Below are 16,821 nucleotides of genomic sequence, written 5' to 3' on the forward strand. Positions count from 1 at the left end.
CGTGTGGAGTTCTCAGTGCATTTAGTCCAAATCTTCAGGTTGCATCCACCTGCCAGGACACTAACACTTCAACAGATTTTTGGAATGGATTCCCAGAGAAAGGACTTTGCAGGCATCTACACCACCGACTAAAGATGACAAGAATGGATTGCCAACAACTGCCCCCGAGCCTCAGACCCACATGGAATAAATGTCTCATTCACTATGTGGCATTTCATTTTTAAGAATTTGCATCACTAATATCGATTAAAGAGGAATGCTGTCAATAAAACCAATGAATGTCTAAAAAAATCTTTTTTTTTCTATTGATTTTCTCTAGTTTGCGGCAGTCAATAGGGGCCTGATAGCACAGTTTTGCTGTGGCGCCCTGTAAGAGGTCATAAGTGGCAAGGAGTAAACCTGCTGAGCTCTCTTCTTTAACAAACCGCCAACAATCAGCAGAGGCGGGAGTGTGTTTTAGCACCCTGTCGGTTTGTTTATTAGTCAAATGTTCAAGTTTGAAGAGGAGGGCCGTGCACACAGAGCTGTTTTTGTGCAAAACACCATTCTGCTGAATCACAGCTCTGTGTTTATCATTGCAGTCACACCAGAGCTCATGTACAATTCTAAGCTAAATTAGCCCGATAGAGGTGATCACACTGTGTTAAATCAGGCTGAATCAATATAATGGTTTCCTCCAGAGTCAAAGTGAACAAAACCATAGGCTGGATTTCTATTACAGATTCAAAGAAAGCTCACCACAGGCAATCTGTTAGTTTGGTTTCAACATCAAGGTCAAATAAATCAAGAACATAGCCTGAAGTAACAACATCAACAAAATCCACCCGAGGGAACTTCAAGACATTTCCAACATGTAGTGGTGAAACAACTGAAGTTTTCAATGAAGAATACGTTTCATATTTTTGTGTATATGCAGATTAAAAACCACTCTTAAATATGAAACCGAACTACCGTGTCCCTCCAGCTGTTCATCTGAGGCTACGTCACTACTGTGATGTCTTATACACACGTCAAACTGGCTACAACCACTCCACATTACAATTAGTCTGATTAAGAACTACATCCACATGACCTGATCTGATTCCTGTTGTTAGAGAAACAACCAATCTAAGCACTGTAGGTGGGATTAATAATGAATGTGCCACTTTGTTAAATTGGCTAGCTAATTACGTACACACATGTGTGTGAGGAAATAGAACTTTTTAATTCACCCAGGGTCGGGCCGCGATGGCAGCAGGTTTAGCAGGGCGCTCCGGATGTCCTTCTCCCCAGCAACACATTCCAGTTTTTCCTGGGAGATCCCGAGGCATTCCCAGGCTAGATAGGATATATAGTCCCTCTAGCGTTCTGGGTCTGTCTAGGGGTCTCCTCCCAGTTGGATGTGCCTGGAAAACCTCCAAATAAAGGCGCCCTGATGGCATCCTAATCAGCTGCCCGTGAAGCAGCAGCAGCTCTACTCTGAGCTCCCTCCAGATGTCCGAGCTCCTCACTCTTTCTCTAAAGCTGAGCTGAGACGAGGAAAAGCTCATTTCGGCCACTCCGCAATCGCATTTTTTCGGTCACCACCCAAAGCTCATGATCATAGGTGAAGCATTCCACCATTTTCCCACAGAGAACCACACCATTTGCCTCACACTCGGGGGGTGCTGACTCTTGTGAATGCAACAGTCTCCTTAAATTGGAATGGATTAATTAAACTTTTCAGAGTCCCAGAGATTTCAGTCAGCATTGTCTGACAGTCCTGCTCACCATAATGTATAAAAAGATGCGGGAGAGAGACACATCGCCTTGCTACACAACCTCCACATCAGTACTCACAGTGGAAACAGTTCACAGAGAACAACTTTCTAAACGATTTGTGACTAACATCTTACTATAAGTGTAAAAGAGTGCGACTGATCCCGCATCAGATCCCAGATAGGCTGATGTGGGGAAGCCTTTGTTGTGGGGGCGGGGGAGTGAGATGCATTTGCATCACTGGACGAGGAAATCAGAGGCAGATCATCATAGAGGCTGTCAGAGAACAGAGAGAGGGAACTGATCAAATCTCCACAGTGTCACACCCATCAGAAAAATCTAAAGGCCTCCACATCTCAGATGGATTTAAAGGCGGACACGATACATAATTCTCCCTCATTTTAAAGCTCCTTCATCTCCCAGCATGCAGCAGAAACCAGCTTGTTTAAAGCCGGATTTCTGAAAACACACACACACACACACACACACACACACACACACACGCACGCATGAATTATGTTTGTCTTTGTGTGTGCATTAAACAGTGTGTAACATCTGTGTGTGTGTGTGTGTGTGTGTGTGTGTGTGTTTGTTTACAGTGTAAGGGCCACAGTAACAGGGCTGAACATCAATCTTCCTCCTCCCCTGACAACACTTGTGATTTATATGGAGAGGGACTGCAGTGTGTACATGTGCACACACACACACACACATATGCACACAGACGTACCCATCCACACATCTGTCAGTGACAAACAGCACCATTTAACACCCTGACACCAGAGCTGAGTCTCTGTGGTTCAGCGTCCTAACACCTGAATCGCTTCACTGCGCCGAGGTCCAGCTGCACGGCGGAGAATCCCCACAATGCATCTGCAGCAAGCACCTTGAAGTGTGTGTCACATGGTAGCGGATGCGGTTAGCATGCTGGTATTAGCATTTACTGGTGAAATCAGCACCACTGTGCGGCCTCGCAGAGCACGGCCGCCTCCGTCTCTCACTTGCTGATGATGCACTGCTGTTGGTTTAGGTCCAGCATGCACTGCAGCAGTCTGCTGGTGTGTGCATTTCTGTGCATGTCATTAGAACAGTGCAACAGCTGCCCATTAGTGAGTCAGCTCGTTTATGAAATGAGACAGAATTCAAAGTGAAGCAAAGTGAAAAAGTTTGTGGCGTTCATTAGCATCCCGTCGCCCTCTCGCTCGCTGCAGCTGATGAATGGAATCAGAGAACAGAGTGTTAATTACGCCTGTGTTCATTTGATGAACTTAAATATGGTAAACAGCTCTTCCCCATCGCCTCTCATTTGTCTGCATTAATAATTACAGAAACTCTTTTTCCTCTCTCGCTCACTCACTCGCTCTCTTTTTATGTCTCTCCGTCAGAGGAAAAATGTTTTCCGCTGTGTAATTAACAACTGACTTTCCTTCAGCGTGATGAGTCGGGCTTGTTTGCATAAGATGAAAAATAAATCAATTAAGAAGAAAATGGAGTAAGTTTCTCTGTTTTCACATTTTCTCACATGATTTCTCAAGACTAACATTCAGTCAGCATCATCCCTCTTCTCTCCTCTCCTCCTTTCATCCACCCTTTCCTTCCCTTCTAACCTTTTCCAACTCCATTTCCTGGTTTCACCCTTCTATCTTCTCCACTCGTCTTCCTTCCCTTCATCCTATATTCTGAAGTCATTTTCAGCTGACAGTAGTTGTTAAATCAGACTCAAACAGGACGGTCACTGTCACTTTGTACGTTCCTCGCTCCTCACTTTGTGTGGGCTGCCAACTCTCACTCAATGACCATGAGACTCACAGAATAAACCTGTTTCACATGCTCTCACATCACACATCTGTTGACCTATAGATTCAGATTTGTCGCTTTCCTCCTGCTGCACGGTGCTGCCTGTCTGTCTCTCTGCTGTCTGCGTCCTGTCTGTCTCTCTGTGTCCTGTCTGCAGTATCACGCTGCGTCATATAACATCCTCGCCCTCAGTTTGTGGTTCGTAGTTATTTTCAGACTCAGGTTTGTAAAGTTCACGGTTTGTCAACACCTGAGAACTACATGTGTGAAACAATGACTCCGGTCTGGACTTTCTCTGGAGTGTATGTGTGAAGACGGCTTCATTCAGCATCTCATCTGGCAGCAGCACAGCGTCTCTACCTGTCCTCTGGCACCATGAGTTTCTATGGTTACAGGGACGCTCTGAAACCTCAATGCTGAGGTCTTAGGTAATTATTCAGTAGCCTAATATAATATATGGTTTTACATAATTTTACAATCTCATGCTGCCTGAATGAATCTCACATCAAATAAAAGGGAGACCTCAGTTCTTCAGTAAATATTCACGTTTGACCACAGCACCTCTGACATGATGAGGGGCAGCAGTAGCTCAGTCCATTGGGACTTGGCTTGGGAACCGGAGGATGGCTGGTTCAAGTCCCGCGTGTACCAAAATATGGAAGGTGAATTGGTAGCTGGAGGGGTGCCAGCTTATCTCCTGGGCACTGCTGAGGCGCCCTTGAGCAAGGCACCGATTCCCCCAAAAACTGCTTGCTTTTTTCACTCCACCATCTCTCTCCAACTGCATGTCTATGAGCCCTTGTACTGCATGTGTGCGTCTGGGTTAAAATGCATGTAACATATAAAACAGAGTGTAAAAAGAATTTCCATATTGTGGGGTTAATAAAGGATATCTTCTTCTTCATGAGGAAAAATCTGATGAAGCCAAACAAATAGTTCAGATAGAACTCTTCCCTCTCTTCTATCTCTATGCTGACTTTCAGTTCTCTGCCCCACAAGCAACACTTCTCACCCCACATACTTTGCTTGTTTGCTGATATCTTCTGAACAGTAATGAGAGATGGATTCCTCGGATAGTTCCTCATGTTTTGCACTCATTACTGTCTCCCTTTTTGTTGCATCCTCTCTTATATATTATATTTAACCTTCACCAAACATGACATATTTCAAATATTTCTGTCTGATAAAACCTCACACAGGCCGACAGATGAACTGAAGGAGCTCTGCATGGATATCCAACATGTTTGCTTTGAGCTGATGTTGGTTAACACTGTTAATTTGATGACTGGAGGATGACACGTGATGAGAGATTTCTGTAAAATCACACATCATTTGAGATTAAGCAAGCAAGCCTAAAACACACACACACACACACACACACAGTATGGGTAAAAAAGCCTACCTTGATCATTGGCCATCTTGTCTGGATGCTCCACTGAAAGAGCAACAGTGAGAATCAGCAGACTTATAAAATATAAAACAAAGGAATACATTAACAGATGTCTTGATCTTCAGTCAGACACACACACACGCACACACACACACACTCTGACAGACCTTTGGCGGTCCTGAAGTGGGCGGGTTCAGACAGTGGGCCGACTCCTTTGGCGTTCTTGGCCTGGATCCTGAAGTAATAAACCGTGTCGAGGTTCAGATCCACAACCTGGTGGGTCAGCCGGTCACCGGTAATCGGCTCCATTAACCAGTCATCTATCGGCATGTTCTTATCCAGTGTGTAGTACAGGATGTAACCTGTCAGAAAACAAGTAAATGAAAAGGTCATGATGCCCATGTTGATTCAGCATAGCAAAACACGACGGATAATGTTTAAGCAAGTTGCATTCAGGACAGACAGACGGATGATGTAAGATTCCATCAGAAATTTGAAAATCTTATACTTGTATTTGTACTGTATGTATATGTGTGTGTGTGTGCTGTGTTGTGTTCTGTTGTGTTGTTATCCCTGGAGCGAGCGTTTGGTTCGTCCTCCAGGACACTGCAGGAGCAGCAGAGCTTGTTAAAATAGACGGGTTTACAGGCGGGTCAATCGCCCAGAGGAAGAGAGACGGAACAATGGAAGTGCGTGTGCGTGTGCGTGTGCGCGTGTGTGTGTGTGTGTGTGTGTGTATTTAGATACACAGAGTGACAATTGAATTGAATTCTTGCACTCGGGAACACTGTTATACTGATATAGAAAATACTTTCTTTCTTATTTTTTGGTCTGCTTTCAGACATTTTACAGACTGAATGATGAATCTAATAATCAGCAGGTTAATTGTGTATGTGTGTGTGTGTGTGTGTGTGTGTGTGTGTGTTCTGTAATGGATCAGTGAGTGTGTATCCTAGATGAGTAGCTTGGCATACAAGCGGCGATTATTATGTTTGGGCGAAACCTCACCTGTGATTCTTCCATTTGCCTCCATCGGCGGTTGCCAGCTGATCAAAATGGCGCGGGGTCGCCCCTCGCGACTGATCACAGTCAAATCTTTGGGGGCGGAGCTAGGAGCTGAGAAGGGGAGGAGAAAAAAAGAATCAGTGTCAGCACAGAGAAGTGTGCAGCCTCTTCTGTGGTCTGTCCTCTTTCCAGGTCTCCATGATTGACAGGAGGTCATGTGGTTTGGGTTCTTACTATCTGGAGACATCTTTAGTTGTTCAGTGTCCTGTTGGATCTATACCAGTCACTTACCTATAACCTCTATGTATGTATCAAACATCTGTATGTCTGTTTGGGAGAGGAGCCCTCTTTTTTACTTTTCCTGAGGTTTCTTCCAGTCTTTTCTCAGGTTTGTCCTGATCTGAATCAAAGGTCTAAGGGCAGCAGGTGTCATCGCTGTATGGTTCATTGATAAGGTTGGTTGAAGTTAACCCATGAGAGATGGTGATAGAAAGATGGTTCATCCTGGCCTGTATTATTTAAAAGTGCCTGCCCTTTTCCAAGCAGTTCCTGAAGACTTCCCAGATAGCAAACTGCTCTCCTCCAGAGTTAGAGAGGAAAACTAACATCAGCATGGTACCAACAATGACAATGCACGCATGCTCGTTTAGCAGGAATACTGTTGCATTTTTATGTGCAAGCATGCTAAGATTTGCTACTTAGCAATAAACACAAAATTGATTGGGAATTATAGGAATTATTGGGTAAGTAAGGCCAGAGGCATGAGTTATGAAAGTTACTGCTATTTATTAGGGCTCACAAATGTGTCTCTAAAGTTTAATGGTAAACCATCCAATAGTTGTTTCACAATAAACTGTAAATTCTGTTCAAACATCAGCATTCCTGCACTGCTAGCATACAAGTCACCTGCACCTATAAGTTCAGTATTTCATGTTTTATCTCTTTGTTTAATCCATACACATGAAAATACATACACAAGAGACAAATAAGGCTTTAACAAAAACCATTTCTTCTCATCCTACAGAAAACAAATGTGCATTTCATTGGTTACCTAAAGTATACCTAAAATTATTGGCTAATAACAACAATACCTGATTAAAAATGTAGTAGGCTTTGTAGGCATTTCTAATGGTGTTTGATCGATCAGAAAATGTTTGAAACTCACATTCAAATTCACATTGCATTTCTGTCTGTGAGTCTGTGACAATATATAGAGAATGTCTACTGCATGTTATTCTAATTCATGACTAAACTCCTGCTGATGTGCTGTTGGGCTGGTAGGATCCTATGATTAGCATAAATTGTATCTTATACAGTAACCTCCCCAGGTGAATTGTATTTATAGAGTGCATGATATTCTTTCTCACCCAGACAATCTTGTGTCTCTCTCGCCTTCCTGAGACTGGATTCATTATTTTTTTCATATATAACTTTAGAGGTATGGAAGCTCTTTACCTGAAGTTTCTAAGCAGAGCTGCACTGAATTGCTGTTAGAAATAATCGAACTGCAGTTCTGTTGTCTGTGAGATTGGTGCAAGTGTCTTGTTTTTCAATAATCTTCTCTGTTTGAACTTGAGAAAATTGTGCAAAAGGTCCTTTCCATCACTTTCCTGAACTGCCCTGTTGTATTGCTCCTGCTCCTGTGAAAATGTCAAGCACTCGGCCTCAAAACCAGGACTCCTCCTCAGCTGTGGAAACCATGGAAACTAAGTTGTAGCCTATTGGTGCTTTAATACGATGGCTGCATGTGATTCCTGATTAGATGTGATTAAAGACAAGTTTCAGACCAGGACAGGCCTCAAAGCTTGCATTCCAGCATTGGCTAATGAAACTGCTTGTTAACACGCAGGAGGAAATTACAACTTCAAGCTGAGCCTGTCAGAGACAATGACAACCAGAACTTTCATAAACACAGGGGGAGGAAGATCTTGGAAAATACACTGTATATGTACATACCTATTGGAAAGTAGCAGCTCTAGCATTTAAAACTGAAATAATTTCAACTGGTGCCAGTTTATTATTATTGCTACTGAGTGGGCAACTACTTAACCAGATCTCCATCACTATAATAATAACCTTAAGTAGTTAGTTTAGTTTTGTTTCAAATTAGACATCTCCACCTCCAAAACAGCAAATTTGAATCTGAATTATTACCAGCACCAATTAAACGTCCTGAACACCCACACAGGGTTGTTAACATATTCTGACTAAAGGGTTGACACTTTGACATGTTGGTGGTGGGTGGAACCTAATCCAACTCTCCAAATTAAAAACCAATGGTTACAGTGAAGCAGGTATCAAATACATTCCATGTCATCCGAGAGGTTTATTTTAAATGGTCAATGTTAATGGGATGCTTTTATTCCTAAATCTATAACCTGAGGAGTGCCCCAGGGAACCAATCTGGAGCCATTATTCTTTTCATTACAAATTTTAAATCTGCATTCTCTTGTGGTCTTTTTTTGTGTGGACAATGCTGTGAAATCTAATTCAATTCATCAGATCAAAACAAAACTGAAAAAGAGTTTATTATGGGTGGTGGGTGACTCAAAATTTCCCTATGTTCTGTTTTAAATCAAGAAATAGGATCCTTGCAGAAAATGCCCAAAAGTCACATTTGTGTATGTTCGAGTTAAAAAGCCTTCTAGTGGCTGAAAATATATCTTTGTCTGGAATCAAAGGAAGAAGTCAGGTGATAATGTTGTAGAACAAAAGTCACGTGTCAGGATAAATGACAACAATATGTGGGCAGAAATGCAGACTTTGCAGGGAGAGGCCACTGTTTGTTTGTTTCTTTCTTTCTTTTTATACTTAGTTATTGTAGGGTTTGTTTAATCATAAAATTAATCATTTGGCAGTCTTAATTAAATGGTAATAAATGGTTATTATTGTAACCATGGTGTCCAAACTCATATAACCATAGTATCTTTAATCTGTAACCTCAACTATGTACTTATTTTAACCTACACCAAGATCTTTCTTTTGCGTTTGTGCCCACACCTACCTCCTTGGTGTTACCAGGTCACTTTTTCCAACAGTGATGTGTAACAACTTTGCAAGGCACGAACAATACATTCTACACAATAAGTGGACATTTTGTTCTGCTGAGGGACAGGTCAGGTGGATCAGCAAAATCATTACGATTTATCCTCTGCGGAGCAGGAAAATCCACGGCAAACTTAAATCTGTCCAGTATAGAGATCCTTCACGGACCAAAGTGTTTAATGGACCAGAATTACCATTTCTCAGACTGTGCCTCTGGCGGAGGTAAAAACCAACATAGAATAATGTCAGTTGGTGTCTTTTACACTCAGTGGGTGATTATTTCTAACAGTAAGGCTGAAATATTATGAGCTGCAGTAAAGGCAGTGTTTTTTTTCCCATGTTGCTGTGAAAATGTGGTCATTGTTTGTGTCCAGAGCTGGTGGATCACCGCAGGGACTGAGTGGGCTCTGTCCGTCTGCTCAGTCTGAATGTCAATGTATTCCAGTGGGCCCCGGAGAGCCGGCAGGGGTAAAGCCGTTCATGCTTAATTGGGTGACAAATCCGACAAACATGATTGTAAACATCCTGAAAGGAATACCTTGACATTTTGATTTTAGTCTGCGATTGGGTTTCATTGTGGCAGACAGTTGTTGCGTGGTTGAACGGAGGTTTTTCCATTACACCTCTATAAACCACAACATGATTTTTGCGCATCGTTAAACCCCCTTATTAAAATTATGAAGGAAACAAATATACAAGAGTTAGACATCCACATTGTTTAGGTTAAACCATGATTTCTGAACATCCATGCCGTCATTCAGTGTTTCCCCATTTTGTTCAGAATGGCTTTCAACAAATCCCCCCGATAAAAACTTGAGCTTTCTCTGTTCAGCTGAGAGATGAAGTGAAGGAAAGTTTATTACAACTAAAAAAAACATATTTTGAAACACAAAGTGAGCTAGAGGTCCACTTAACGGAGCATAGCATTATCCAAGTCACTTACATTAGCTGATTGGCATTAGTTGCTTTATTCATAATTTTCCATCAGAGGGTCATTAATTAGCTACTCGGCTACAAGCTGACTAGTAAGGTTTAATCACATTTGTGCTTATATTTTCATGCCAATATTGTCTGCTACTCACTCCACCACCGCAAGCTCTTCCTCATGTGCCAGACTTTGGTATTGTTGATTTAACTAAGATTAATGTTCTTACATGTTAATATTAATGTAAGATTTATAAACTGTTGTTTGGTCTACAGCAGAATCTTCATTCATGCTTAGATTCTTTGTGACTGATTGCGATAAATGGTAATTTCCTCAATGTTTCTCTGACTTTTATGACTCTTATAGAATTTTCAACTGCATCCAAAAGTATTCCTCAGCAGACGGAGTTCTCTCAGTTGTTAATATTACTCAGTTGCAGTAATCATCAGAAATCATCAGAAGAATCCCAATGGGATTTAGGACTTAAAACCACTAAACACCCAAAACTCATTACAGATATACCTAAAAATATGATAGGAAGTAATGTATGTAACAGATGTAGGAAACACTCTGATAAAAGAGGGCTGTTTGAGCATTAAGGCTTTGTTTTTGGTAGGAGTAAGCTAGTGTGTCTGAAAGACCTACCTGCTTCATACGTTGTGGCGTGTGCCGTCATACTCCAGGTGCTGGACTTGCGACCTTTGGTGACCATGACAGCAAACTCGTACATAGTGTTCGGTTTGAGGTCGGTGACAGTGTGGCTGAGTGCCGTGGTGTCTGCAGACTGGACACAAAGATGTAACATTTAGATGTTTTTAGAACAAAATTGAAATAAAAGGTGAAGGAGACTAATTTATACACATCAGATAATTAATGAGATGGATGCTTGAGAGTAAAGCCTCATAAAGCTTTGAGAATGTCCTTTGAACGTCTTATTTTCTATCACTCTGTCCTTGTATTTGCACTTGAAACATAAGTTCTGTCTTAGATATAAACATAAGTGAATAGCAGCTGCACATATTCAGTTGTTCACCAGAATTGTTTGTCCTTGTGGCACTAAGAAAATGTCTTGTTTTCAGAATTTGATGGAGAGAAAAGAGAAAGAAAAGATACCACATCCACTCTGTCTCCCCCATAGCTGCACTTTATTAAGGTTAGCTGACTGTCTGCCCTTGTATTTACTATTTCCAGTGCTTTTGAAGCAGAGTTTCACCGGAAGAAAAGAATTCTAACCAGGTAAACAGAATGGAATGAGAAGATTGGTAAAGCATAGGATTGTTTTGTTTTCAGAATAATCAAAATGATACCTGGTTATGTTTTACCAATGTTTTTCCTACTGCACTAGCAAACAATCTAAGCTGTTTCTGTCAGTCATGAATAATTAATGTCAATAAAAGCTTCTGGAAAACAAGAACACATGTATAGTGCAATTTATCTCCAGTCTGTTTTTTGTTCGGATTGCTGCAGCTCTGCTGGGTAAAATCCCTAATCCTCCATGATTACTGTTTACACACACTGTGCCCCATTTAGTCACTGCCACTCACAGTGCGAGCTGTGACGTCTAATCCTTATCAGCGGATAATCAAATAGCAGCAGGTAATGAAATTGCTGTCGTACCACTGTTAGTCAGAAAGAGTATTAATGAAGTGAAATACTTCGGGGGGGGGGCATAATAAACGTCATACCTCTTCATTTCTTGTCAGACACCAAGTAATTGTTTTGCAACTAAGTGCCAAGTCAAGTCTAAAGTTAATACATGCAAGTTCTAAGTCATGATACTGAAGCTAAAGCCTGAGTACAAAGTAAAACAGGTAGCCAAGCCAACCCAAGTCAAGTTCAAAGTCAAATGCAAATCTTCAACAGGTAAATCCTAAATAATAATCAAGGCAACTATGTCCCAAGTCAGGACATTTATGTCCCATGCAAAGAGAGGCATAGGCTTAGTTAAGACAGGTATGTCGCAGGTCAAGACATGTCAAGTTCATTTTAAGTTTTAGAAAGAAAGTCTTTAGAAAAGCAGATTTTTTTAAGCTTTGGGCTTGTCATGTCAAGTCATAGTATAGTTACACTCATGTCCAAGTCATGTGCACAACCCTGACATAAATATTACTAAAGTAATAAATGATATTGAACAGGTCCAGTTTTGTCATGGACTGACAACCTACCTTGTATTTTCCACTGGTGGAGTAACTGGTCTTCCACTTGACAGAGTAGTACCGGACCTCAGACGACTTCTGGTTCTTGGTCATGGAGTTGTCAGCCCAGGAGACACGGACTGAGTCCGAGGACAGAGCCACGGCTTGGACCCCCACCGGGGGGATCATGGGAGTGCTGGTGTCTGGCATGGGAGTGGGGTATTTATCAAAGAGGTGGAAGAGGTCATCCTCAGATGGGTCTATGGGGTCTGAGGGGTGGTCATTAACCACAACCGGGGTGGCGTAATTAATGGAATCATACAGTGTTATGAATGTGTGATAATGAATGTTTATATATGGCGACACAAGTGACACAAGCATATATTCAGTTAATATAAGTTTGTTATATACACACAGGGGTAAAAAAAAAAGAAAAAAAGAAAAACATAATAAACATTTAAGATGACATGCAAGTTTGGAAGTGACATGCAGCAAGCAGCCATGTTTGACAGGAAGGAGGAGGAGGAGGATTGGATGGATGAGGAAGTGAAAGAGGAGAGAAAAGAGGAGAAAAAAAGACAACGAGTAAGAAGACAGTGACATATAAAAGGTTTAACTCTAAACAGAAGGGGAGCCACGGATCCACAGAGAGGCAGGGCTTAAAGGAAATACACCCGCAAATACTTTGGTAAGTCCATGTAAGCTGATGGAACTGAAGGCTAGAGAGCGAGCAAACTTAAACTTAAGTTATAATAAAGCATACTTTGACAGAACCAAGGAAATAGTCTGTACAGAAACAAACATGTGACACATGTTACATGAAGAAGAAAAGATTTCCACACTGTTGCTGTCTATATTTGATATGTTTGAACAAATGAAGCCCATCTATGTGGATCTGTGTCTCCAGCCAATCAGAGAGCATATGCTGCCTTCATGTGCTGTCAGAAATACCGTACATGCAAGCATGTTTTAGGAACCTAAACAGAAAAATAAAACCCATCTTTACTTTTGTGAATCATCTTGATGAACTGCTCTTTAAAAAAAAAAAAAGTTGAGGAAGTTAAGGCTGGAGGAGCACCTGAAGGCAGAACATGAAGCAGATGCTATCAGAAGCTAATGGATGCTAACAGAAAGCTAGAAAGAGCAGAGATTAGTACAGCAAACTGAGGCTCTGCTGATTCCAGCTCTGTGGCCTCACATCTACTGGAAATAGAAACACAGAGAGTTTAAAACAAACACACAACAGTTTTTAAAATAAATTTCAATTATAATAAAGCAAACAGCCTGCGGGGCAGCTATGATGATGATTCTTAATGCAGGAACATCTCTTTGATGTGTTACTGTTACATTTTACTGCTTGTACCAAAGTGTTATGGACCAAGATACCAAAAACTGGAATAGAAAATAAAAGATGCAACAACTATCCATCCATTATCCTCATCAGGGTCCCGATGGGGCTGGAGCCTATCCCAGCTGACTTAGGGTACACCCTGGACTAGTCGGCAACTTATCGCAGGGCATACAAACAACCATTCACACTTACATTGACACCTACGGCCAATTTAGAGTTACCAGCTCTTGCTGTGAGACAGTGCTAAAAGAATTAGCAAAATGAGACCAGAGGAAGCTGATTTGTCTACCCATTAACAGCTGTTTTCCATTTCTAACATTTATTTTTATCTTTTTCTCACACACTGATTTTAGGAATGGAACTGGAACAAATCATTTCTAATTCTATAGTTGACTGCTTGAACCCAGCCTCCTCAGGCTCCACATCATCAGCCCTCAAATCCACCTACACTATCTGGACTATGACAGGCCACAGTGGGCTACAAGTACAAATTGGATCTCTGTTGGTTAGCACGTTGTTAAAATTAGACTTAAACTGACACACTGGCCAGGGGTGGTTAATTCATGGTGTAACAGACAGATACCTAGCTTGGTTCCAGGCCGCTTAGTTGCTGCCAGTGCTGTAGTCAAGACCAAGATTAAGTCATGATATATTGAGACTGAGACAACACTTTAAGAGGTTGAGACCAAGTCAGGCCCAGAGTTACTGGTTGAAGCAGAAAGTTTTACGTCCAATCACAATAATGATGTTAACCAATAAATCGGACAGTGCCACAGGCAATTTAGTGATATCACCATTGTTGAGGTCTCGACAGGTCTTGAAATAACATCTTGAGTCCTCTCTCATACAAGAGTGAATATAAAATCAAGTTGATTTCAAGACAACACTGAGATCTTCAAAAAGTGCTTGTGAGTCTCAAGACAGAGACCAATCTCAAGTACTACAACACTGGCAGCTGCCCTCTCAGATTCGTTCAGCATTTTAAATCAGTTGTGCTCATTGATGGCAACTGACCAATTAGGGTCTGGCAAGCTGTCAATCACTAAAAGAAGCCGGGGGGAAAAAGTAGAAACAGGAGCCGTCAGATATCAAGACAAAACAACGGTGAACTGGCGAAAACGAGAACACCAAATGTCTATTGTAAACCACCCGTCAGTGTTTAGAGACCAACTTCTTGCTTCAACTCCACAGTCCAGTCAAAAGCACACAAGACTAGAATATACTACGTCTAATCAGTGAGTGTTCAGCTACTGTATGTTTAGGACCCTTTTTCCCTTTGAAACTCCACTGAAAATGTTGGACATCCAGTTTTGAATTTTCTTTAGACATTTATGTGCGCAGGAAGCTTTTCCAAAGCAAATGTTATCAGATGAATGGACTGTATTCGTAGAATACTGACAGGTATTCAAGTTGGCTTGTATTCATTTGTACAACTGCTGTTTTGCACAAACTGGTTGTGAACACCACAAACTATTCATAAATCCTTGTACACATTGTGTTTTTTATCTGTGGAGTGATTATTAGATTTCAGATGTCACTTTCACTTTGACCTCCAAATAACGCTGTTTAAAAAAAATCTGAATAAACTACTGTATTGACACCACCGCTCTTATTTTAAATAAAGCCACCACACTCCAAATCTCATCTACTAACTAGGTGAGTACAATGCTATCATAACTGAAGGTCATGATGGACAAAACTAAACCCACATTCTAATAAACCTTACTCTTTCTTGAAGCATTCATAAGGAGGAAGAGATGAACGTGCCTGGTGGCGTGATTTGATTTGGCGTTGGAAAATGAGATAGAGTTGTTTGTTTACGTCGAACATATTGCGGTCTCGACTTTCAGAGTGAGTTCACGTGAAGGCAGCATCAGTCCTGGGAGATGAAGGAGACTCATCCCGTTGTATCTGCAGTGTAAACGAGACCACTGAGAGAATCAACACTGACATCTAATGTGCTGCTGTTGAAGAGAGATGTACAGCTGCAGGGGCCGACATAGACGGAGAGACTGATGACTGAGAGAGAAAGAGAGAGAGAGAGAGAGATTGATGAAAGGGGTATTTGGAGCTGCAGGGCGAGCTGCAGCAGGCGGTGTCGTGGTTTAACTGATCGTCCAGCATCACAATAAAGCTCCAGTCAGGACAGAATACTGATGAGGACAGAGGACACGCCTCCTCCTTCTTCTCCCTCTACTCTCTCCTCCCTCCATCCTTTATTTCCTTACTCTCTACAGTACATCCCTCCTCTGCTCACTTTTCTTCCTCCATTGCACATTTATCTGCTCTTCCTCTTTCCTTCCCTCTCCATCCCCTCCCTCTTCATCTCCTTCCTTTCTTACTCCTTCCACTTTACTCCTTTCCTATAACCTTCCACCCTTTCTTCTCTCACCCTATCCTTCATCCCTCTGTCTGGTACCTCTTCCATGCCTTGCTCACACCTCCTCCTTTCTTTCTCCATCCATCCCATCTATTGCTCTTATCCATCCGCCCATCTCCTTTCCTCCATTCCTTTCTCCTTCCTCTCTCTGTCTCTCCTCCAGTCGTTGATTAAATGGCGGCGTGGCGGTTGGTTGAGAATCGGTTCTATCTCTGCAGTGTGCGGGTGGTGAGGCGAGGACGAGGCAGTATATTAACGAGGATCTCACCGTTAACGAGACGTTTTTTAAAGCTCTCATAAAAAACTCACCAGCAGCCTGCCACTATAACGTGACGGAGATTTCAGCTTGTCCCAGTATGACAGGACAGAAAGTACATCTGTGTGTGTGTGTGTGTGTGTGTGTGTGTGTGGTGATGACCTCAGAACAGTAATGGATTCTTGTCTCAGCCCTGAGGGTCTCAGCTTATCACCTCCTGACTTTCAGACTACAAATCTTAGACTGTGTATCTCTATGCATTATGCACATGTATAGAAGTCCAGGTGTGTCTACACATGTCTATAGAACTCCTGGTGTATCTATAGAAATCCAGGTGTGTCCACATATATCCATAGAGCTGAGAGATGTCATAAATCTATACCCCAGATGTGTCTACATGTCTGTAGAACTCCAGATGTGTCTACATGTCTGTAGAACTCTAGATGTTTCTCCACATGTCGAAAGAACTACAGATGTTTCTCCACACACGTTTATAAAACTCCAGATGTGTCCACACACGTCCTGTCATGATTCGTAATGAGTTTAGTGTCCTCTCATAGTTCTTGCTGAGTATCATAGCTGAATATCCATCCTGTGTCTATCAGCAGTGACCTTCCTGTCTCTTCCATGGAGTGGTTCTCTGCTGTCAGCCACAAAAATGAGACTGACTGCGTAAAAAAGTCCTCATAATCATTCAGGCTATGACAGATTAGTTGTGAATATGCCCAAATTTAAGAGTGCTGTGAGTTTAATGAATCTAAATAAACGTGTTTCAGTTTCACAATTTTCTCCATCTGTTC

The 16,821-nt window shown here is 41.8% G+C and overlaps 1 protein-coding gene across 1 annotated transcript in view; it reads right to left on the minus strand.

Moving 5' to 3' along the window:
* Positions 1-16,821, minus strand: part of dcc (DCC netrin 1 receptor) — a 239,903-nt gene that overhangs the window by 51,504 nt on the left and 171,578 nt on the right. The window contains exons 17-21 of the mRNA XM_019258599.2: positions 12,065-12,303; positions 10,545-10,683; positions 5,933-6,040; positions 5,092-5,286; positions 4,937-4,969 (exon numbers count right to left, since the gene is read on the minus strand). Of these exons, the coding sequence (XP_019114144.2) occupies positions 4,937-4,969; positions 5,092-5,286; positions 5,933-6,040; positions 10,545-10,683; positions 12,065-12,303 (714 nt within the window). The remainder of the gene's footprint in view (positions 1-4,936; positions 4,970-5,091; positions 5,287-5,932; positions 6,041-10,544; positions 10,684-12,064; positions 12,304-16,821) is intronic.

The sequence above is a fragment of the Larimichthys crocea genome, chromosome IV, assembly GCF_000972845.2.
Source record: "Larimichthys crocea isolate SSNF chromosome IV, L_crocea_2.0, whole genome shotgun sequence".
NCBI classification, from domain to species: domain Eukaryota; kingdom Metazoa; phylum Chordata; class Actinopteri; family Sciaenidae; genus Larimichthys; species Larimichthys crocea.